The following is a 23,453-nucleotide window of genomic DNA, read 5'->3' as shown; positions in this document are numbered from 1 at the left end:
ACATTCTTCATGTTCACTTTCTTCATCTTCATCAAAATCATCTTTTATTACCTTCCCATCAGTAAATCCCTCAAAAAAATCATCACTTGTCTCGTTGATTTGTTCAAATTCCTCACCACTGTATAACTTCTTCTCCATGGAGGACTCTTCCATCTCAGTCACATCCGTGGTCTCTAGGGAAGACTTTACCTCGATCGAGGTGTTTTTCCTGTTGGAATGATAGAGTAACTACCTTGGGCGTAGAGGGTCATTAATCTGATTCTTTCTGGCGAATTTAGGGATAAAGTTTTGGATGACCTCATACGTCCAGACTTGAAGTGCCAGTGCGAACCCATATATGTTATATGCAAAAGGAGCATAAGGATCTTTGGCCTTCTCCTTCTTATCAAAATATGAGCTACTGAGATGTTTCATGTTCTTCTTTAAACCCTTGAGGGTGGCTCTAAAGGTGACCTTCCCCCATAGATATTGGAGAAAAGTGTCCTTGTCTTCCACCATGTTTAGTATTTTTGGAAATATAACTCTTTTTGGGTCAAATGTGAATAGGTACTGGCAAATCAGGCATACAAGCCCCATCTTGAATGCAACCTCCTTGTCTTTGCATTTGAAAAAAGCTTTCTCCAACTCGCACATTTTCACACTCATGCTCCCTTTAAAATATTTTACCGATAGAGGTGGACAACCACGCAATTTTTCTTGGTCCAACTCAGGAAAAATGTCGAAACCTAGGGCGGTAACCAACGCATACTCCTTCATACCAAATATAAGGTTTTGCCCATTCACCATGAAAGTTATCTCCTTGGAGTTTGAGCTTACCCTCCTCATCAACATATGATGTACAATAGTTCCTGAGAACTACAAGACTAGGGCTGTGAATAATTATCTGAACTGGGTATTATAAACACTCTCCAAAAGATCCATTTCCTCGAACTTATTAACAATCTTCTTCAGGGTGAGGGCACTTTTCCACGAAATCCGGCCAGGAAACTCAGTAACTGTTGTTTCTACCATCTACAAAAGGAACAACATCATCAAAAATGTAAGAACAAACACATACACCATAAGTACTTAGCGAATCGCTAAGTACTTAGCGAATCGCTAGGTACTTAGCGAATCGGGAGGTACCTAGCGAATCGAGAGGTACCTAGCGAAACCATTAACTAAACATAAGACAGCATTAACCATACATAACTAATCAGAAACAAACACTAAAACTTAACATGTAAAAACCCTGAACAAAAAATCTAAAACAAACACTAAAACTTAACATGCAAAAACCAAAATACATAAATAAAAAACCAGAAAATGATCGGCCACCACTAGGTATTTAGCGAATCACTAGGTACTTAGCGAATCGAGAGGTACTTAACGAATCGGGAGGTACCTAGCGAAACCCTAATAGCGAAAAAATATACTGAACAGAAGACAGCAAAAATGGACCATATGTTTCATAAACTAATAAAAACAAGGAAACAGACAAGAAACACTTAACATGCATTTACCCTTAACATACAAAAACCGAAACTCATAAACAAAAAAGCAGAAAATGATCGGCAGGGAGAAGAATGAACCAACCTTAATGACGAACGAGAAGAAAGCAGAAATGATCGGCCTTGACAAGATTCAGTGAAGAGACAATGGGTTAGAGATAGAGAGAGAGTCGGGCGGTTGAAATGAAATGTTCTGAAATTTTTGAATATATAAGGTATAGAGCGTGTGCGTACGCGCGTCTCTTCAACTTCCGTAGCGAGTCGGGAGGTACTTAGCGAATCGCGAGGTACTTAGAGAATCGCGAGGTAGTTAGCGAATCGCGAGGTCAACGAGCTCCAACTAAGAGAGGATGATTTGAATACGTTTTCGCTAGTTTATTTGTTTAATAACGAAATCGAATTCAAACCATTCTCCTAGCTGGAGCTCGTAGTGCTTATAGAATCGTGAAGTACAAATTTTTTTATTGGTTACATAGGTAATCTATCTCGTTTGACAAGGTATCAACAACAAAGTCATGGTTTTGAAGAGAAGCTGTGTTAGCAAAATAAACCTTATAATTTTACATGGAAACATTTAGATTCTTCAGAAAAGGCCTTTGAAGAAACTATCATTTAGCTCCAGCTAAGAGAAAATTGTTTGAAATTTATTTCTTTAGCTTAATGACTAACGAAATCAAAGTCAGCCAATCTTTGCTTATCTTGAGCTCAATGATAGATTTTCAAAGGCCTTTTCTGAAGAATCTAAATGTTTCCATTAATGTAAAAAGATAAGGTTTATTTTGCTAACAAAACTTCTCTTCATAACCATGAAGTGATGTAGATACATTGTCAAATGAAGTTCATGATTAACTATAAATAACAAAAAATCTTGACACTTAGCGAATCGCGAGGTACTACTTAGCGAAACAGTAAGTCCGTAGCGAAACGGTAAGTCCCGAGCGAAACGTTTAGCAAATCTTCCCTGAAACGGAAACACATACGATCTAATCAGAGATTTTCTGCAAATATGAACCAATAACAAATAAGAACCTAACGAAATGCTCAAACATGAACCAATATGAACCAAATAACAAATAAGAAGACCATATGAACCAAATATGAACGAAATACGAAAAGGTTTTTGAAATGAAAAAAATGTAAACATGAACATAACTCGAATTAGATTTTGAAATGAACATCTTCCTCGACCTTCAAATCCTTAGAATCGAAGACCTGCATACCCTAAACCCTAGCATCGGAGACCTGCATGCAAAATAGATTTAGGGTTAGTTCTATATAGATCTTGTAAATCTGTATAGATAAAAACATAAATGGATTAGGTTAGAAGATCTTGTAAATCTGTATAGATCTGTATGAATTGAACCGCCGCCTGCAACCTCCGTCGCCGTTGTCGGCCGCCGTGAAAGAGAGAACATGAGAAGAGAGAGAAAGTAAACTAAGGAAATGAAAATATTAGAGTATTTATACTAACCCTAATCCACTTAGCGAAACGCTAAGGGACTTAGCGTTTCGCTACAAGGGCAATATCGTCTAAAAAATAATATAAAACCACGAGCGCAAAAAAATTATCAACTCACCACCAGATCAAATAACCTCATCTTTGAGGTTATTTAATCAAATTTCCCGTATGCAGAGCCTGTTCGGGCTGCCCCAGCCCTAATAAAAAAAGATATATCTTTCTTACTTTAAAAATTGATTAAAAAAATTGTTTTTGTTGAAATTTTAACGCATAAATGTATATATGCACTAATTTTTTATCTTAAACCATTAAACTAAACACATTTTATATTTAAAATTACAAACATTTAACTAAATAGCATAATATATTTAACAAATGGACGGCACTGGGACTAGGCTTCCCTAACCCGAGGACTTGTCGAACTTACCCAGAGTCCTACTGTATATTCCATGTACCCGCACTTGTAAGCAAAATTGTGAACTGATGCTAAGAGCATATTGAATAACATATCATAAGTACTACAACAGTTATTTCTCTTAAATTAATTTGCCTATACAGTTTGTTTTACCTTTTAAATCAAGCTTTGTCAAAGTCGTGGTAAAAATCTGGACGATATTCCTGATATAAAAATTGTTAATAAGGAGATCTCTATTATCTTCATGAATCATTTTCACATATAGTTACGTGATAAAATTAATGTGATTTAACCTCCACTATGTTGATACTATTAGAAAATTTTATATGAATTATTAGATTCAAATTAATATACATCATAATAGTTAAATATTAAAACTCAAATAATATTTTTATTATTTTAATTATAAGATATTTTAATTAGATGTTCATATTTTAAATTTATTAAAAAAAGTTGACATGACAAAAGATGGAAGTCTAAATAAAGAGATGTTTTGGTTCAATAATAACTCCACTCATCAATCAAATTAACATTTTAATATCAATGAGATGAATTATACTTATTTGATTTATGTTGCAATCAATTTTATTTTATTATATATCTGTTATAAAATTGATTAACTAAAAAATAAAATTATATCTTATCTAATTTTGTAATCGAAAAAAATAATTACAGTAAATTTTCTTGCTTCATGATATACATAATATTTTTAGTGAATCACTTCATTTCAACCTAAAATAATAATATATAAGAACTCCAACCTAAAATAATAATGCACAACCATAAAAAAAGTAGAAAATAATTTATTTATTTTTTAAAATTAAAAAAGAACTAGTATTACACCCCACAGTCATGACTCCCCGCTTAAACTCAAAGTGTTTTCAGATGAAATCGAACTTGTGACCTTTTGGTATCTTAAGTCAAACTATAAAAGAATTTTATATTGTTCATAATAAAGATATTTTGTAACATTAATTTGAATGTCAGATGAAAGTACTATAAATAGCGCATTGTCTGGTTGAAACTTGAGTTTGGTATAAAATGAAGTCGGAATAAAAAAATCTCCAACCAAAATACAATACACAACATTTATGAGGATATTTTTCATATTACTAGATTTCGGAAAACCAAAAAGTATAACTTGATGTGTCTGTTTTAGAAGACTCGACAATGGTACGGTAGTTTTGGTATGCTAGTTCTTAAGTTAATTTGTCATCGAAGTCACAATCTTAAATGATAGAGTTCATATTCTTTTAGCCTTACTTTTTTATAAACAAATTATAAAGATATTACAAATTTGTTAGGAAAGACAAAGAAACTAACTTCCAAAAAATAACCAATTTTGAAATCTTGGAATGTGAATAACAAATTTAATACATGAAAAAGATTAATAATTTTTTTCAGAAAATACTCAATATTATATACCTTTATAGTATTAAATGCAACAATCAAGTAAGTTAAATGAAACTAGAATGGAAAATCTATAACCAAAACACAGTACACAACATTTATGAAAATATTTTTCATATTACTTGGTTTCGGACATATAACTCTAACTTGATATGTCTGTTCTAAAAGCATCTACAATGGTACACAAGTTCTTGGATTATCATCGAAATTACAATCTTAAGTGAGTGAGTTTATATTCTTTTAACCGTGCATTTTTATAAACAAATTAGAAAGATATTACAAATTTGTATTTGTTGAAAAAGACTATAAAACTAACATTCAAGAAAGAACTAGATCTAAAATATTGAATTGTGAATAACAAATCTAATACATGAAAGAGATGAACAAATCTAATACAATACATATATATTTATAGTATTGAGAGCAACATTCGCACAATCAAGTAAGTTAATCTAAATGTATTGTCATTGAAGCTCATTATTACATTAATATGAGTTCAAAATTGACAAGAAAAATAACACATACTCTTAATCGTGTTCAAAAACATATATCATGAGATAGTCTTTTTATTATGTCATTCACATATATTTTTAACCATTAATCCCAACCGAGAAATCTAAACTCGGGAGCTTACGACCCTTTGGTATCAAACTCTTATCCATCTTGTGATCTTTTACAACTGATCTCTTATTCTTCGACAAATCACACCTCAATCACACTTTCACGCATCTCTATTATCATTCGGCAAACCAATCACAGCTGCCTCTTATCCACACATATAATTCACTTAAATTTGAATATGCAAGGATTCGAACTCTAGTCTTAAGTGTGAAAGATGATCAGTTTAACCATTCGACAATTTATAAATGATGAATTTTATTTATAAATTTATGTATACCTATTTTATAAATTAATAAAATATTAATTTGTGAATTTTTTTTGATAAAAACAAATATTTTATTTTTATTAATAAGTTAAAACTATATTTTCAATATAAAATGTAGACAAATAATCAAAGAGATTAATTTTTCTTTATTTAAATATATAGTAAATTAACTTTTAAATAAATTTTTATATACATTATAAATTTTAAAAATGGTCTGTATATATAATGTTATAAAATAATTAATAAAAATAGAATTATATATATATATATATATATATATATATATATATATATATATATATATATATATATATATATATATATATATATAACTATTTATTAAAAAATCTAATTTAAAAAATATATAAATGTTAAAAAAATAAATAAATAAAAGAGAGTTAAAATAAAAATGTATCTATAAATTAAAAAAAATATTATTATAAAATATGACAAATAAAAAAATATATATATTTAAATAAGTTATTAAATATATAATTATATAAATTATAAAATATTTAATACAGATAAAATTTTATATATATAATTATTTATTAACAAATAATATAAAATATAGTAAAAAGATAAATGATTTTTTATGACTATTTTTATAGCATAATAAACTTTTTTTTTCTTTTTCTAGAAAATAATTGTATTTTGGTTGTGTTATTGTTTCAATTTAATAATTAATTACATATTTATTAATTTTAATATATATTTTTATTAAATAAAAAATAATTATTATAGAAAAGACCTCTCATATAATTTATATCAATATCTAAGGATGACAATGGGGCAGTTCGGGGTGGGGAATGCATTTACCATCCTCATCCCGTTTTAATTTTGGGGATTTTTTAATATTATCCCTGTCCCGTTCGGTTATTTTTCGGTTTCGGGAAATCTCGCGGTGCATAGTTAATAATTTTCTTTAAAAAAATAAATTATATAAATGAATTTTTTAATATAATATATATTATAATATATTAAAATTTTATATTATTATAAAAAAAATAACATTAATATTCTTATAAAATATATTAATGATTTAATATATTTAATTATATCTATGATATTAGAGGCAGAATCGGAGCGGATGGGGGCGGGGGACACAAATACCATCCCTGCCCCATTCCCGTTCGGTTTCGGAGAAAAACCGTCACAAACGGGATAATTCGGTTCGATTTTCGTGGGGCGGTTTCAAATTGTCATCATTATTCATACTTATTAACTTATCATCTAGTTTATGATAAAATTCTGACCCAAATATAACCACAATCCCCGAGTACTTTAAATTGAAGCATTTTTATAATAAAACCTCTATAAATTAATAATTTTTAGATTGAAATATTTTATTAATTTAACAAAATATTATTATATCAATAAATGATCATTTATTAATTAAAAAATATTTTACGTATGAACTTTAAATTTTTAAGTCCAATGTACTCGGAAAGAAGTATTGGAAGCGGCAACAACTCTTCACAGTTTTTTATTGTAATATAAAAAGATAATGCATCAATTCTTAAGTGTAATGAAAAATTTTAAAAATGAACTCAATATAGATTTGAACTTCAAAAAAACAAATCAAGTGACTAGAAATTCATTTTTTATCAAAAATTTTAAAATTTGACATCTTTTACTAATTATTAATTTATAATTTCGTTGGGACCAATATATACACACTGAGATTTCAAAAAAGTTATTATCCTATTATTTTATCGATTGAAGTCTAATTTTGTACTGATCCCAAGTTGGGACTAGACAAATTATTAATTTTATCGAAGTTATTAATTTATTATTATTGTATGAGTTTTTAGGTATAACTAATTATCATTATTTAAATTGTTTATTAGATTGTCATTTAAATTTATTTATTTTTCATAAATTATTATGATTTTTTATAAATATTTATTTTTTTTCCAATCATAAAATATTAAATGGCGATTAGTTCTAATGTTCACCAGAATCATTTAAAATAATAATAACAAATTAAATATATTAAATGTGAAAAAATTGGACCATTAAAGGTTAGATCTAGATTTAAATGAGTAGTGTAGAATGCTTGTTTTAAATTAGCTATTTTTTGAGACATGTGAGATATTTTAATTCTTTTACCTGATTTATTAAAGCATGAAAGTTACTGTCAACTAACAAGGTACAAATCCCACATGCTTGAATATGAAATATAACTAAAAATATAAGTCTAATATGATTTAGTATAACTTCTTTAGACATTTCATTTTATACTTTTAAAATTTTATTTATGTATACTTTTAAATTTTATTTTTTAATTAAATTTTAATACATTTTAAAGTTTTTTAATCAAATAACTTATCTTTACCTAACTTATATCAATCCAATAACAAAATGAAGAAGTTACTTATCTTTAACACTTCATTAAAGGCCAAATCCATATCACAATTCATAACTTAGGTTTATTCTCAAATAATTTAAATCTCATCTTATATCATTTTATTAATCACATAAATTAAATTTTCTAATTTTTTTAAGAAATAAACTACTTTTTATTATATTTATAATTTTAACATCTCTGTATCCAAATAATCTAAACAACTCACTTTTTCATAATTCCAAATACACATTTTTTTTTATCCAAATAACCATGTTTAAAACAAGGCCTTAGTTGATGTTAAAATAAACAAAAATAGTGGACTATTTAAGGATTTCGGACCTCTCCCCACTAGTGTGAGCTTCTTCTCTGATTTTCTATCAATGGCTTTCTTGTTTATGTGTTCTCTTGCAACCGTTTTTCCAGGACATGTATCTAATGGTTGTAGGTTGTCTCATTTCCCCATTTCATCACAGCCTTCTTCATCCAGTTTCTTCCCGGATTTTAATGGTAAAATCTTGATCATCAACAATCGAACAAGACAATTCAGTCTTAGAGCAACCTACCAGCCACCAGTTCAAGCCCCTTCAGTAACTTATGCTAGGGAAATGGAACGTGTCTCTGCTAAAGAATCGCTTCTTCTTGCGGTTACTTCTTTTCTTTACAAATCTTCTTCTTCTTCCTTTCACCATGCTATATATATACATATATTAGCTTCACATATTTGTTTCAGATCAAAGATGCTGGAGGATTCTCTTCTTTAGTATCTGGAAACACAACAGATTTGATGAGAATCGATGTTAATGAAAGGATAATTGATCTTGAGAGGCTGAATCCAACTTCACGTCCAACCACGTACAATTCTTTTTTCCTACAGTCTTCCATCTTCTTACATTAATTATATTAAATTTAAATAAATACTAATTCGTTTAAGATATTCAGATCATCTCTATTGGAAGGACGATGGAATTTCGAATGGTTTGGATCAAGTAGTACAGGATCCTTTCATGCTAGGCTTGTCCTTGAGTGAGTATAGTAGTAACCCTTTTTTGTTTAATTTGTTTAATATGTTTCTTATCATATAATCTTGCAGGAAATTTCCCTTTTCAATAGTTAATATGACAAAAATGGACTTGTTGATAAAAGATGGTTTAAATGCTGAAATCACAGCATCCTTGAGATTGTTTGATTCAGTAAGAATAATTGATCAAGATCTTAATTAAGAAGAATATATTCTATTGAATCTCATGAAAATTAGTTGACAGATGAAAAGCAAGTTTTTTATTTCGAGCAAGTTATCAGTGGAGGGCGAGTCTAGAATGAAGGAAGAATATAATGAATGTCGTGTTGAAACGCCCAAGTTTGATGAAGATGTTTTACCTCAAAATCTACGAGCTGCATTTGATTATGCATCTATTTCATTGCAACAACTTCCTCTTTCTCTCAGAGATGCCATTGCCAATGGCCTTGTACTTCCCTTGAGTATGATCTCTTTTTTATCTTCTTCATTTTTTTAAACATAAGCCCAATACAACCTCTTAATAAATGGTCAAATGCTTACATGTTTTTTAGGTGGTTCTTACAAGAGGCTGTTTCTGATTTCTTATCTTGATGAAGAGATTTTGGTGAGTTTGAAACTTATGTGGTTTAGACCACTCACCACTTAGATAAAATGGTTGGCTTCTTCATTTTATCAAGTTAAAATGATCATTTTTTGTTTGGTCATTTGTTGTACAGATAATAAGAGATAATGCTGGACTAGCTGAAGTTTTTACAAGGTTTGATGAATCACCACCTCCACTAACAGAGATTGTTGTTACAGACTATGAAAGTTAGGCTGTGTTTTGACAATGATATTGTTGGGAACTATGGTTAAATTATTTCAGATAGCATTCTATTACAATTAATTAAATGATGAATTTGAATTCTATTAAATTCATGAATACAAATATAATTCATTCATGCAGTTTAATAATACATCCATGAAAAATCAGATTTAAACAAAATTTTGTAAACATAAATTGGCCGAGTTTAATAAATGGGTTTCACAACACAACAGTCAAAATGAAATTTTAGGCAAAATATGTTTGAAGAAAAAAAAAACAAAATAAAGCTTCTAGTTGCAATTTTCTGGTTTATATTATATATATGACTATTTATTCGGAATTTTAAATTTTTACTTAAATTTTTCATTTATTTACTTTTTAAGGAATATACACTATTCATGATGCTCATACTTTAATATAACGTTCTTATGAGAAATTAAATATTAGAATTTTCATCTTTTATAAGACTTTTACTTTGAATAGCATTTTTATGACAAATTTTTACTTAGATATAATAATGTAAAATTCAAAAAGAAACATTTAAATATTAAAATCAAATGATAACTTGTAACATATTTTAAAACAATGTTGGCAGTTTAAAATTGGTAAATTAGTTGTAAGTTGCAAATTGAAATTTACAAATTTTCAAAAGATTTCTAAATAATTTTGGATTAATACTATATAATACTACTTGTATTATATCTAACTAAGTTAGAAATATATGTCTAATTTTATTTTAAATTGTTCATTGTACACTATTTTTTTTTTAAACTGTTTCTAATATATTTATTTTTGTTTAAATTGTTGATTGTACACTATTTATTTTAAAGGGTTGATTGTACACTAATTGGAAAAGAAAAGGTTTGTTTGACATAAAAGAATCCAAACAAGTCTTGAGAAATTTCTCAAGAGTTGGAAATTGAAACTTTATATCCAAAATTAGACAAATATAAAATTAGAGGACCGAATTGAACATTAGCAAAAGTTCAGGAGACAAATGATTTTAAATTCTCAAAAATTAATTCAAATCAGGAAGTTTAAGATTAAAATTGCACAAGACTGAAAGTCTAAAGGACCAATTAATTTTAAATTAAGAATTAATTCTCAATTTAAATTTAAAAAAAAAATTAAAATAAAGAAAAGTCTTGGGGCCGATTTGAAATCACCCTGGAACTTCAAAAATTCAAAAAGAATAAGTTAAAGGTTGCAGGTCTTCGACGTCGTCTTCATGCGTCTATAGCCGCTCCTTCCCAACACTACGTAGAGAATCTCTGACAATAGACAAAGAAAGTCATTGTCACCTCATAGTCACTCATAATCTTGTCGCCTTGTCGTTTGTCCAAAGCTTTCTGAAATTCACTACTGAAGAACAGAGGTGTTCTTTTTTCTTCCCGGTTGGACATCGTCATCTCTGATAGTTCTTCGCTTCGGCTTTGGCGCCGTTCTGGAAGACTGGTACACAACGCGACATAGGCTCGACGAAGCCTTGGCGTCCCCTAGAGAAGGTTTTTTTTAGAAATGATTTACGCCATTAATTAAAAAGCCCGAGAAGGGTAAAAGGAATACAAGAGCTAAAATTGATCTTACAGTAATTTGCTCAAAGTCAACACACGATTGCATGGTAAATGAGAAAATGAGGAAATAAGGAACAAAGGAAGCGAAGGAGGCTCCCTCTATAGATCTGGAAAAACAGACGGTGGTTAACGTCTATAACTTCTTCTCCATTGGTGCAATAGCTTTGTGAGGGTAAAATGATGTTCCTCATCTTCAAGTGCTTCGATTGCACCTACAACGCGCCAATGAATCGTTCTAGAACATCATTGAAGATCTGGTCGGCAGTTCTTCCTCTAGAGACCAATACTTGATGTTTTTGGTGACGTCTAGATTGGAGAAACGAGGCTTGTCTCGACCTAGCCTCTTCCTAGGACTATGACTCAACTACCGAGGACTCTAGTAGCTAGTGTTAACCAACAACCAAACAACAATGCTTATAACATTCAATCAATTAAAATCAAACATGAATTAATTAAACAAACAACTGTATAACGATTGTCGACGTCGGTGTACAGAATCGACGTCCTACAAGAATTACAAAGACATAAGATCAGATAAACCTGCCTGAAGCAAAGGAAACAAAGAAGACCTGGACCTAACTAAAATTCGCTAGAATCTTTAGGAACTCGCTGGAATCGCCTTCTTGGTGTTCTTTGTTTGGTAGCTTTCTCTCCAAATCTCTCTATATCCTCTCAAGTGTGTATTTTTAACAAATGAAATCACTTTTTTTAATTAAATGAGATAACTCATATATATACTCCTTAGGCAAAGGGTAATTGTTGGGTCAAATCAAATTGATTAAAATAAACTAAGGAAATAAGTTTATTTAATGTTGGCATTATTTTGATGATTTATGTTAAACTTAGTTATGATCAAGCTAAGTTGTCTATTTGTTTTGTGCAGTAGCAAATCTAAAAGACTTTACTACTTCAGACGCGATCTGAAGCAGGTAGTCTTAGACGTCTTAAGTAGTTACACGTGAACGTCTAACTCCTTTAGACGTTGTCTAAAAGGATACGTAGTTAGACGAGGTATTTTGACTCCTTTAGATGTTGTCTAAAGGGAAACGTAGATAGACGAGGATGTCTAGTTCTTTTAGACGCTGTCTAAAGGGAAACGTAGTTAGACGAGAACATCTAACTCCTTTAGACGCTGTCTAAAGAGAAACGTAGTTAGACGAGGACGTCTAACTCCTTTTGACGCGGTCTGAAGGGAAACATACTTAGATGAGGACATCTAACTCCTGTAAACGCGGTTTAAAGGGAAACGTAGTTAGACGAGGACGTCTAACTCCTTTAGACGCTGTCTAAAAGGAAACGTAGTTACACGAGGACATCTAACTCCTTTAGACATGATCTAAAAGAAAACGTAGTTATATGAGGACGTCTAATTCCTTTAGACAATGTAAGGGAAATATCATTAGACGATGACGTTTAACTCCTTTATATGCGGTCTAAAGGGAAGCATAGTTAGACGAGGACGTCTAACTCCTTTAGACGTTGTCTAAAGGGAAACGTAGTTAGATGTGAACGTCTAACTCCTTTAGACGAGGACATAAAACTCCGAACATCCATAAAACTCCTCGTGTTCTTTACTTTCTCCCATTTGCATTCAGTTGTCTAAAGCTTCAAATCCAACGAACAGTTCCACACTTGAATCTGTTTCAAGAGTTTGAAGGATTTGCGAAGAATAGAAATAGATACTAATCCCTCACGGGATTATTATTGAAAAGTTTATCGTAAGTTGTTCACAATTGCAAGATCCTAGTCTCTATTAGTAACACCGACTTCATCAAGTGGTATCGGAACAAGGTTTTCTATTCTTAAGTAACAAAAAGAATTTGAATCATGTTTATGACCGCCTCAACTAAGGTTCTCATATTCTCGAAAGAAAAACTATATCGTGTGGAAGAAGAGAGTCAATGCTCATCTATCTGCCATAGATGATGACATGGGTCTTGTCATCACCGAAGGTCCTATAAAGATTAAGAAAGACATTTATGAGTGGATAAATGAAGACAAGAGGTAGAACAACCTCGGTAGCTTGGCCATGGATATTCTGTACAAAACTCTAGATGACAACATGTTCAACTACACCATATCATGCAACTCAGCCAAAAAAATCTGGGAGAGGTTGACTCAACTCTGTGAAGGCAATAAGCAAACCAAAAAGAACAAACTCATGGTTGCCACACAACAGTTTGATAACATCAAGATGCATCTTGGAGAGACGATGTCTGAATTCGATGGGATTCAATAAGATTATTACCACTCTTTCCACCTTGGGCAAGACTTATGGCAATAGAGAGATTGCAATTAAAATTTGCGTGCTCTTCCCAGGGAGTGGGACATCAAGACGATGGCAATGAGGGAGTCTAAAGATCTCAACAAGATGGAGCTCTTTGACTTTTTAGCCGATCTGAAGGCCTGTGAGTTTGAAATAAACTATAGGAATGAAGAGGGGCTTTCCACATCAGATATTGCAACCAAGGCGTTGGTGACTATTGAGGAGCCACCTGCTGTCACTAATGTGAAGATTGTTGTAGAGCAGATTAGTAGTGACGCCATGACTCTCTTCGTGAAGAAATTCAACAAATTCATGAAGAAGAGCAACTCTAAATCAAGCTCTTCAAATAATAACAATAATGATAAGAATAACTATAAGGCTAAATTGAAGTGTTTTAACTGTGATAAATTAGGACACTTCAAATCGGAGTGCAGAAAGCCAAAGTAAGATAAGAAGAAGAAGGTCAGAAAGAAAGAATCGAAGGCTCTAATGTCGGATGACAATAATGCAAAGAGTGACCAAAGCAACTCAAATGATTCATCATCCAGCGATAGTGATGATGAAGAGGTCACTTGCTTCATGAAAAAGAAGAAGAAACATCTGAGGTATTCGACTTCTCCTCTGAAAAATTTACAAGAGGTGAATTAACTGTTCCACTAAATGACATGGTGATTGAGTACAGGAAGTTGTCAAAATCTTACAATGAAATGAAACTAAAATATGAGAATATTAACTCTCCTTTATCTCAAATCTCTGAACCAAAAGTTTTTGAAAACAAAATGTCTGAACTCTTATCTGAGAATGAGAAGCTCAAAGAAAATGTTAAAACACTATTTTCTGAAAATCGACGGTTAACATATGTGGTCAGTTCCTGTACAAGGTTTAGAGATGCAGTCAGACAACAAATAAGTGTGTTGAGGCCTGCTGCATGCAAATCCGGTTTAGGATTTGACAATGCTATCCTAGAACAGACATCTAAGAAATTAAACTCATTAATAGACAAGTTTAAGCCAATAAACTTTGTCAGAGGGAGTCTAATTGATAAAGGAACTGATCAAAGCTGTAAGGACTTAACCTTAAAGGATGAGATTATTTATATTAAGTCAATTGTAAGTTGGCTGAAACCTAGGAAGGAAGCAGCCAGTAAGTTTGGCAAACCAAAATTTGATAGGAAGTCAAGAAGTTTTAGACAAAAATCATCCTCTAAAGTTAACAGCTCAGCTACCAACAGGAAGACGTCTGTTAACCCTAAATCATACGCACTAATCACAGCACAAAAAGAGATATCCATCAGAATAAATCAAATATGGATTCCTAAGGGACTGATTAACCAAGGACCCAAGTGAATGTGGGTACCAAAAAGTTGTAAATATTTATTTGTGTAGGTACAACAGATAAGATGCTTAGAGTAATTTGTATGGTATCTGGACAGTGGATGTTCCAGACACATGACTGGAGATAGACAACTTCTAATCAAAGTTACGAATTTCTCAGGGCCTAAAATCACGTTTGGCGACAACAGCAAGGGTAAGACCATGGGTAATGGTAAGATTATTCATGGTAATCTAACCATCAACAACGTGCTACTGGTTGAAAAACTTGTGTTATAACCTGATTAGTATAAGCCAATTATGTGATAATGGATTTACTGTTGATTTTCAAACACATGCATGTCTAGTTAAGGATCAACAGGGTAACACTCTACTGACCGGAAACAAAGTAGGAAATTCTTACAAAATGAACTGGAAAAATAAGATATTTAATCTCGTATGTATGATAGCCCAAAATGATCAAAACTCTCTATGGAATAAGAGATTAAATATCTTAATATTAAAACTATTAACAACATTTATTCACATGATTTAGTTTTCGGTTTACTTAATCTGAAGTTTTCAAAGGACAATGTCTGTTCTGCTTGCCAGTTAGGCAAGCAGAGAAAATTATCGTTCAAAAGCAAAGGGAAATCTCAGTCCAACCGATGCTTGAAACTTTTACATATGGATTTATTCGGTCAAATTCCTGTAAAGATTTTGGGAGGAATGAGATTCACCTTAGTCATTATTGATGAATTTTCAAGATTTACATGGGTTATCTTCTTACAATCTAAGGATCAGACGACTAAGAATCTGATTAAGATCCTTAGGAGACTTCAAAACAAAAAATCTTTAAGCATTATCAAGATAAGAAGTGACTGGGGAACCGAGTTCACCAATAGTCATCTAATTTCGTAGTTGGAGGAGTTTGGTATTAGACACGAGTTGTCTAGTTCCAGAACTCCACAAACAAATTGTATTGCTGAGAGAAGAGTAAGAACACTAAAGGAAGCAGCGAGATCTATTCTTGCCGACTCAGGTGTTCCTCGGAAGTTTTGGGAAGAAGGTATAAACACAACATTCTATACACAAACTGGTCAATAATTAATAGACGCTTTGACAAAACACCCTATGAACTCCTTTATTGAAGAATTTCTACAGTTTCATACTTTCGAATTTTTGGGTGTAAGTGTTTCATTTACAACAATGGGAAAAATTATTTGACCGCCTTTGATGCTAAAGAAGATACTAGAATCATGTTAGGATACTCCTCAGTTAGTAAAGCTCTTAGAGTGTATAATAATCAAACACAAACTTTTGAGGAATCCTATCATGTTGTTTGTGATGAATTTTTTGAAAATAATTCCAAATATTTCATTGATATTTCTAACAGATTAGAAGCGACAAGTCTTGAATCTGATAGTGATGATGAAGCACCGGTCAATAGGACTCATTCGTTTGATCAGATGGATGATCTGGTTGAGAGTCAACTAGACATCCAGACTTCTTGTCAGCAGATTGTTGATAGTTCGGACGTCGCGGGGTCATCTAATCAGATGTCCAATCCTTTAGGATCAAGCTTCAGATGGAACAGAAATCATCCACCTAAATTGATAATTGGCAATCATAATGCTCCTCTTAGGACCAGACACCAATTATTGGATGAAATGGCAAACTCCACCTTTATTTCTCAAATTGAGCCAAAGAAGATTAATGAAGCATTGTTTGATCCAGATTGGATCAATGCAATGCAAGAGGATTTGAATCAATTTGAAAGAAATAAAGTGTGGCATCTAACTCTAAGGCCGACTAATCAATCGGTCATTGGAACAAGATGGGTTTTTTTTTAAAACAAGCTTAGTGAAGATGGCTTGGTTGTGAGAAACAAATCCCGATTGGTTGCTCAATGACACATATAGGAAGGATAAATTGACTTTGAGGCGTCATTCGCACATGTGGCCAGACTTGAGGCAATTAGAATCTTCCTAATTATGCATCCTTTAAGGATTTTAAAGTGTTTCAAATGGATGTGAAAAGTGCATTTTTAAATGGAACTTTAAATGAGGATGTATATGCTGAGCAGGCACCTAGATTTTTAGATCATTCATTGTCAAACCATGTGTTTAAACTTGACAAAGCCTTATATGGTCTCAAACAAGCTCCTAGAGCTTGGTATGACACTATAACTAAGTTTTTAATTGATCATGACTTTGTTATTGACACTGTAGATAAAACTTTGTTTAAATTTTTTAAAGACTCTCATATTCTGCTTGTTCAAGTCTATGTGGATGATATCATATTTGGGTCAACTAACCCCAAACTATGTGAGAAATTTGCCAAGTTGATGCAGGACAAATTCGAAATGAGCATGATGGGAGAATTAACTTTCTTCCTTTGGTCTTCAAGTTCGTCAATTTGAAGAAGAAACATTCATCAACCAGGCCAAATACACTAGAGAGCTTTTAAAGAAGTTTGGAATGGAAATCTGCTCAGCTGTAGCTACTCCAATGAGTTCCTCTAGTAAGCTTGACAAGGATGAAGATGGACAAAGTGTGGACATCACTACTTATAAAGGAATCATCAGTTCTTTGTTCTATGTTATTTTCAGTCGGCTGGACATCATGTTTGATGTCGGCGTCTGTAGAAGATTTCAGGTTAATCTTAAACAATCTCATTATATTGCTGCTAAGAAAATTTTGAAGTATTTAAAGGGGACTCAAAATGTGGGATTGTGATATCCGAAGGATTCATGTTTCAATCTAACTAGTTATTCAGATACAGACTATGTAAGGTGCAAGATTGATCGAAAGAGTACCAGTGGAACGTGTCAGTTCCTTGGTGATCGTTTGATATATTGATTCAGCAAGAAGCATACATTTGTCGCCACATCTACAGGTGAAGCCAAGTATCTTACTGTAAGTAGTTGGTTTTTTTAGCTCTTTTGGGTTCAACAACAGCTGAGGAATTACGGAATTGAAGTAGAAGAGTCACCAATTTTCTATGACAACATTAGTGTCATTGCGATAACATACAACCTAGTGTTGCACTCTCAGACTAAGCATATCGAAATCATACATCATTTTATCCGAGAGCATGTTAGTTAGAAGCATATTCGCCTTGAATATGTCCCAACAGATCAACAAGTGGCAGACATGTTCACCAAGCCACTCCCCAAGACTAAGTTTTCTTACTTTAGAAATATCTTAGGACTTGTTGATCTAAATTAAATTTCTTTAATTGAATATGCATGAATTGAGGGGGAATTTGTTGTCTCAATGACTGGACAGATATGTGTAGACGGAGGTCTTAATTGGTCTGATCAGATTAGTTGTCTAAAGGAACTACGTACTTAGACGAATATCTGCTTAAGAAACTTGCAAATTAAGCCTGGTTAGACGTCTACCTGTTAGATATACGTCTAAAGAGTCTGTAGATAGGCGTGGTTAGACATCGTCTGAACAGACGCATGTTAGACGCTTGTAGACACGCGTGGTTAGACGTTATATGAACAAACGTCTACCCAACTTAGACGCAAGGTATGCGGATATCTTGTTAGATGTCTAACTATGTGTACCCTCAAACGATTCATCTTCAACCATAGGACAACTGTCCATCATTTCATAAGCTGTCTATGTATGTTTCCCGCCCAGAAAGTGAAAAGTCATATCTCAAATAACTTGAAGACATGTGTCTTTCAATGTTAAAGATAAGACTAATATATTTGAAGTCTTATGTCCTTCCACCTTCTGAAATTATGATAGAGTTCATGATAGCTTTTAATTGACGTATTTTAATCATGACTGTTATTGGGAACACACTTTTGTACATTAAATGACGGTTCATTTATAATGATGATTTTATTAGTCTGTTGTCAGTCACACCCTATAAAAGTAATTCATCTTAACAGATCATTTATCTTTTTGTGATTATGAATACGTGGTTTCTCTCACTAAGAAAAACTCTTGACGTTAAGGTGTCTAAACCCTTAACACTCCCTCTACTCGTTCTTTGGTTAAGAAATGAGCTATCTTGCTTCATTTACTCTTCAAGTGAACTTCGATTCCGTATCCACTTCGATTATTCTAGAAATGGTCACAATGTTTGATTCTCTTAAAACTTAGGGATTGGAGAAATTCCTTGGAGCACCTGTCATCATTCATGAACCTAAAGTTCGTGAATTCTTTAGATTTGGAAGGATATACGACAATAGGCATGTCATGGAAAAATTTTTTTTGAAGATCATGCATGTTTCTGTGAAGAATATTTTGCTCATTTCTTCAACCTCCCAATGGAGAGGTTATCCAAGTTCCCCACATCTTCCAATAAAGTCTTATCTGAAATGAGCTTGTTTTCTCAGACACATCTTCTGAAGGGAATCCAATCCCTATCAATACTCATGGACCAAAGTCCGCTTTAAAAGTTGAGTTCTCCATCTTCAATGATATCATCTCCAAGTCCCTTTTGGCTAAAAGCGTCTCCAACTTCTACTCGGAAAAGGTATTCGAGATAATGATTGCTATTATCAAGGGAACAACAATAACCTGGTCGAAAATAATTTTCAAAAACTTGGTAGAGATGATCTCTTATCAAAGGAGGCCTCATGGGTATGTTGCCCCGCTTAGCATGTTGCTCCCTTCTCTCCTTCAAAACGTTGGACATGGGGTCCTCATCAAGTCCTCTAGATTCTTGGACTATCAAAGAATCCTTGACTATATTCTTAGGTAGGAAGACTTAAGCTAAAGAGAAGAAATATAGCACTTCAAAGAACTCAAAGAGCTGATTAGGATTTTGTCCTTTCTAATGATGTCAAAAAGGAGGAAAGAAATGGCCTGATGTCCAGAGGGAATCAAGGGTAGAGATGGATAGGAAAGATCAAACTTTTGTCGTTTTGAATGTAATCTCTACTAAAAATGTTAAATCAAATCTTTCCGGATTTTTGCTAATATATATAAAAACGTTTGTTGTTTATGGATTCGCTCTCTTTCCTAATCGTTCAACTAAGTTTTAACATCATCAAAAATGAGGAATTAGTTGGGTCAAATCAAATTGACTAAAATAAACTAAGGAAATAAGTTTATTTAATGCTAGATTTTTTTTGATGATTTATGTTAAACTTAGTTATGATCAAGCTAAGTTGTCTATTTGTTTTGTGCAGGAGAAAATCTAAAAGACTTTTCTACTTCAGACGTGGTCTAAAGTATGTAGTCTTACGTAGTTAGGCGAGGTAGTATAACTCTTTTAGATGTCATCTAAAGGAAAACGTAGATAGACGAGGACATCTAACTTCTTTAGACGTTGTCTAAAGGAAACGTAGTTAGATGAGGACGAATAACTCCTTTAGACGTTGTTTAAAGGGAAACTTAGTTAGATGAAGACGTTTAACTTCTTTAGACGATGTCTAAAGGGAAACGTAGTTAGATGAGGACGTCTAACACCTTTAGACGTGGTATAATGGGAAACATAGTTAGACGAGGACTTCTAACTCCTTTAGACGTTGTCTAAAGGGAAACATAGTTAAACGAGGACGTCTAACTCCTTTAGACATGGTCTAAAGGGAAATGTAGTTAGACGAGGATGTCTAACTCCTTTACACGCCATCTAAAGGGGAACGTAGTTAGATGCGGTCTAAAGGGAAACGTAGTTAGACGAGGACGTCTAACTCCTTTAGACGCTGTCTAAAGGGAAATATAGTTAGACGTGGATGTCTAACTCCTTTAGACGATGTTTAAAGGGAAACGTAGTTAGATGTGGTCGTCTAACTCCTAAAATACTTAAAATCTCTTACTATCTAAGTTGTGATTATATTGTAATTGCATACTGTCTTTTCTGTGAGAAACCTTAATATTGTAAGTTGAATAGTGGTTGTTTTGTTCAACAGAGAGTTATCTAGATTAGTGAGCTGTATTTTATTCAAAGTCTTTAATGGATATTCAACCGGTTGCGGAAGAAGGGGTGACGTAGGAGTTTTATCTCTAAACATCCATAAAACTCCTTGTGTTCTTTACTATCTTCCATTTGCATTCAGTTGTTTAAAGCTTAAAATCAACCGAACTGTTCCGCACTTGAATTTGTTTAAAGAGTTTGAAGGATTTGCGAATAATAGAAACAGATAATAATCCCTCACAGGATTATTATCGAAGAGTTTATCCTAAGTTGTTCATAATAGCAAGACCCTAGTCTCTATTGGTAACACCGATCTCATCAGTAACTTAAGATTTTAGAATTTAGGGAAACCAGTAACCTCTTCAGCGAGTTGAACCAACTTGAATTACTTCATAGCCACGCCTAAGCATACTTGTATTGTATAGGTAACTGGTCAAACTGCACTTTAGGTCCGTGCTCCAGCCAAATGATTAAGTGTAGACCAAGTTACATATTTTTGAAGTTAGGCCTTTATAGTTTTAGTTTTCTACCAATCTAGATCAACCGAGACTTTAAATGGTCATAACTTTTAACTTAGACCACCATTGAGGCTGATCTAGTATGCGTTGGAAAAGTAATATTGTTATCTTCTACTTTGGTGTTTGAAGGAATCTTCAAGACTAGTCGTAGATCCTTTCAATTCTCGATGGAACATCAGGGGTCTCGATATAAACATCTTGGCTTATGGGCGACCTCACGTGGGCTGTAGGTCAAACCACGAGCACAATTTGGTATAAAATATAACTCAAAGGCCTTTCCAATGGTATCATGTTTTCTCAAAATGGTTGAACTAAACGAAATATATGAATTTTCAAAAATTCACCCCATGCTCTAGTTCGCTACTAGAACAAAGTGGGTGAGCATGCAACGGGTTGTCGGGCTAAATTAACTGTCTTAACCGTTGAATGAAGTCATGGGACCAATGTCATTCGAACGGGCTACGTCTTAAATTTGAATTTCCTGGGTCGAGAGCTGTGATTATTTGGATATATATGTGAGAGTAAATGGATATTTGGGTCGGACGTAGGTTGACTTGTCCATAAACTTGAAAAAGTTAAAAATAAAATTAAAATTGCTATATGTATCGAATGTTGGAAATGTTGGGATGCACACGAAAAACATAAAAAACAAAATAAATTCAATAACAAAAAAATTACAATAATTTTAAAGTATTTAATCAATGTGACTTGTATTTAATAAATAAAATTAGGTTAAGAAATTTAATTAATTTAATTAATTATATATATATATCATTATTAACAAAAAAAATATTTTTATTTAATATTAGTATAAAATATATAATTTTTTTTTGTGTATAGTATGAAACATTTATATAATATATATAGTTATTCAAATTTAGCTTATAAAATATATATACATACACAAAATTATAAAATTATTTCTACAATCGTAAGTGGTTTAGCGACTTAAATGTTAACATTTCATACATAAGACTTATATGTGGGTGCGCGAACATTGATAGATGAAGCAATAGCGAGAATGTCGACTTGAGTAACACAAATATTGGTGATAAAACATAAGGGTTTGTCCACGGAGGGTTGAGTAAAGCAAACATTGGTGAAAATCTAAAGGTTCGTCCACGGAGGGTGATTTAGAGCATAAGTTCATGCCAAAAGTGTAATCAAATGCTTGAGAATTTCGGCTTGAGTAAAGCGTTTGTCAACGAGGGTAATTTAGGGTCTAAGATCATGTCGAAATGTATAATTGAATGTTTAATAATGCACCATTTGAGACCGCAAAAATCTTTCATGGAGGGTGAGCAAAAGTCAAAAGGCATAGTCAAATGCTTAAGTATGGCGGGAATTGAGAATGGTTAGGGTTAATAATGCATCATTGAAAGATAATTTAGATGATATATATCGGTGCAAGATATTTTAATAATGCATTTTTTTGTTTTTAGTATTAAAATTATTAATTATATATATATACAAAAATCCATAAAATATAATAAATATTTTTTATTTTAATTTATAATGTTATATATGTATATTTTAAAAAATATATAAATTAGAAAACAAAATTTAAATATATATTTAATTAAGAGGAGTGATAGAGGGAGGGGATGATGTGTCACTACATCACTAGTTGAAAAAATAAGAGAAATAAATTTTGTTATTTTTTTTTACTAATCAAATTGCGGCACATTTTTTTTTGATAAATGTCAATTCTTACTAAATTTAGTTATAAAATAATTAAAATTATTATAAATATAAAATATAAAAGAAACATAGATTTGATTTTTTAATATTTTTATTGTTCAAATAAGTATATAATAATAAATATATAAATATTAAATTTTGATTGAATTTAATTTTATAAATTAAAACTAATTCAAAATTTTGAATAATATTATTTTTATTTAAGGTATTTATAAATAAATAATATTTTGATTATATTTTTACCATGACATGCTAGTTGTAGAAATACTCTTACTTTCTACCCATTATATTATAGTTAGCATCTTTTAGTTAAGAATTTTGCAATTAATATGAGATATATTCACAAAATTAGATAATTTCAAAAT

The 23,453-nt window shown here is 31.9% G+C and overlaps 1 protein-coding gene across 1 annotated transcript; it reads left to right on the top strand.

The window, feature by feature from the left end:
* Positions 1–8,390: 8,390 nt before the first annotated feature.
* LOC124939114 (probable plastid-lipid-associated protein 13, chloroplastic) lies at positions 8,391–9,037 on the top strand. Its single transcript, XM_047479625.1, has 3 exons — positions 8,391–8,654; positions 8,741–8,862; positions 8,950–9,037. The coding sequence occupies exons 1-3, from the start codon at positions 8,391–8,393 to the stop codon at positions 9,035–9,037; spliced, it is 474 nt and encodes a 157-aa protein (XP_047335581.1).
* The last annotated feature ends 14,416 nt before the right edge of the window (positions 9,038–23,453 follow it).

The sequence above is a fragment of the Impatiens glandulifera genome, chromosome 5, assembly GCF_907164915.1.
Source record: "Impatiens glandulifera chromosome 5, dImpGla2.1, whole genome shotgun sequence".
In the NCBI taxonomy this organism is placed as follows: domain Eukaryota; kingdom Viridiplantae; phylum Streptophyta; class Magnoliopsida; order Ericales; family Balsaminaceae; genus Impatiens; species Impatiens glandulifera.
The sequence above is the reverse complement of the archived record's forward strand: the minus strand, read 5'-3'. Positions and strand labels throughout refer to the sequence as shown.

What these genes read in the sequence shown, in the direction of transcription:
- LOC124939114 (XM_047479625.1), top strand. Translation starts at nt 8,391, where the DNA reads ATGGCTTTCTTGTTTATGTGTTCTCTTGCAACCGTTTTTCCAGGACAT. An exon ending in AAGAATCGCTTCTTCTTGCG is followed by an intron (nt 8,655 to 8,740) that starts GTTACTTCTTTT and finishes TATTTGTTTCAG; the next exon opens with ATCAAAGATGCTGGAGGATT. An exon ending in CCAACTTCACGTCCAACCAC is followed by an intron (nt 8,863 to 8,949) that starts GTACAATTCTTT and finishes TAAGATATTCAG; the next exon opens with ATCATCTCTATTGGAAGGAC.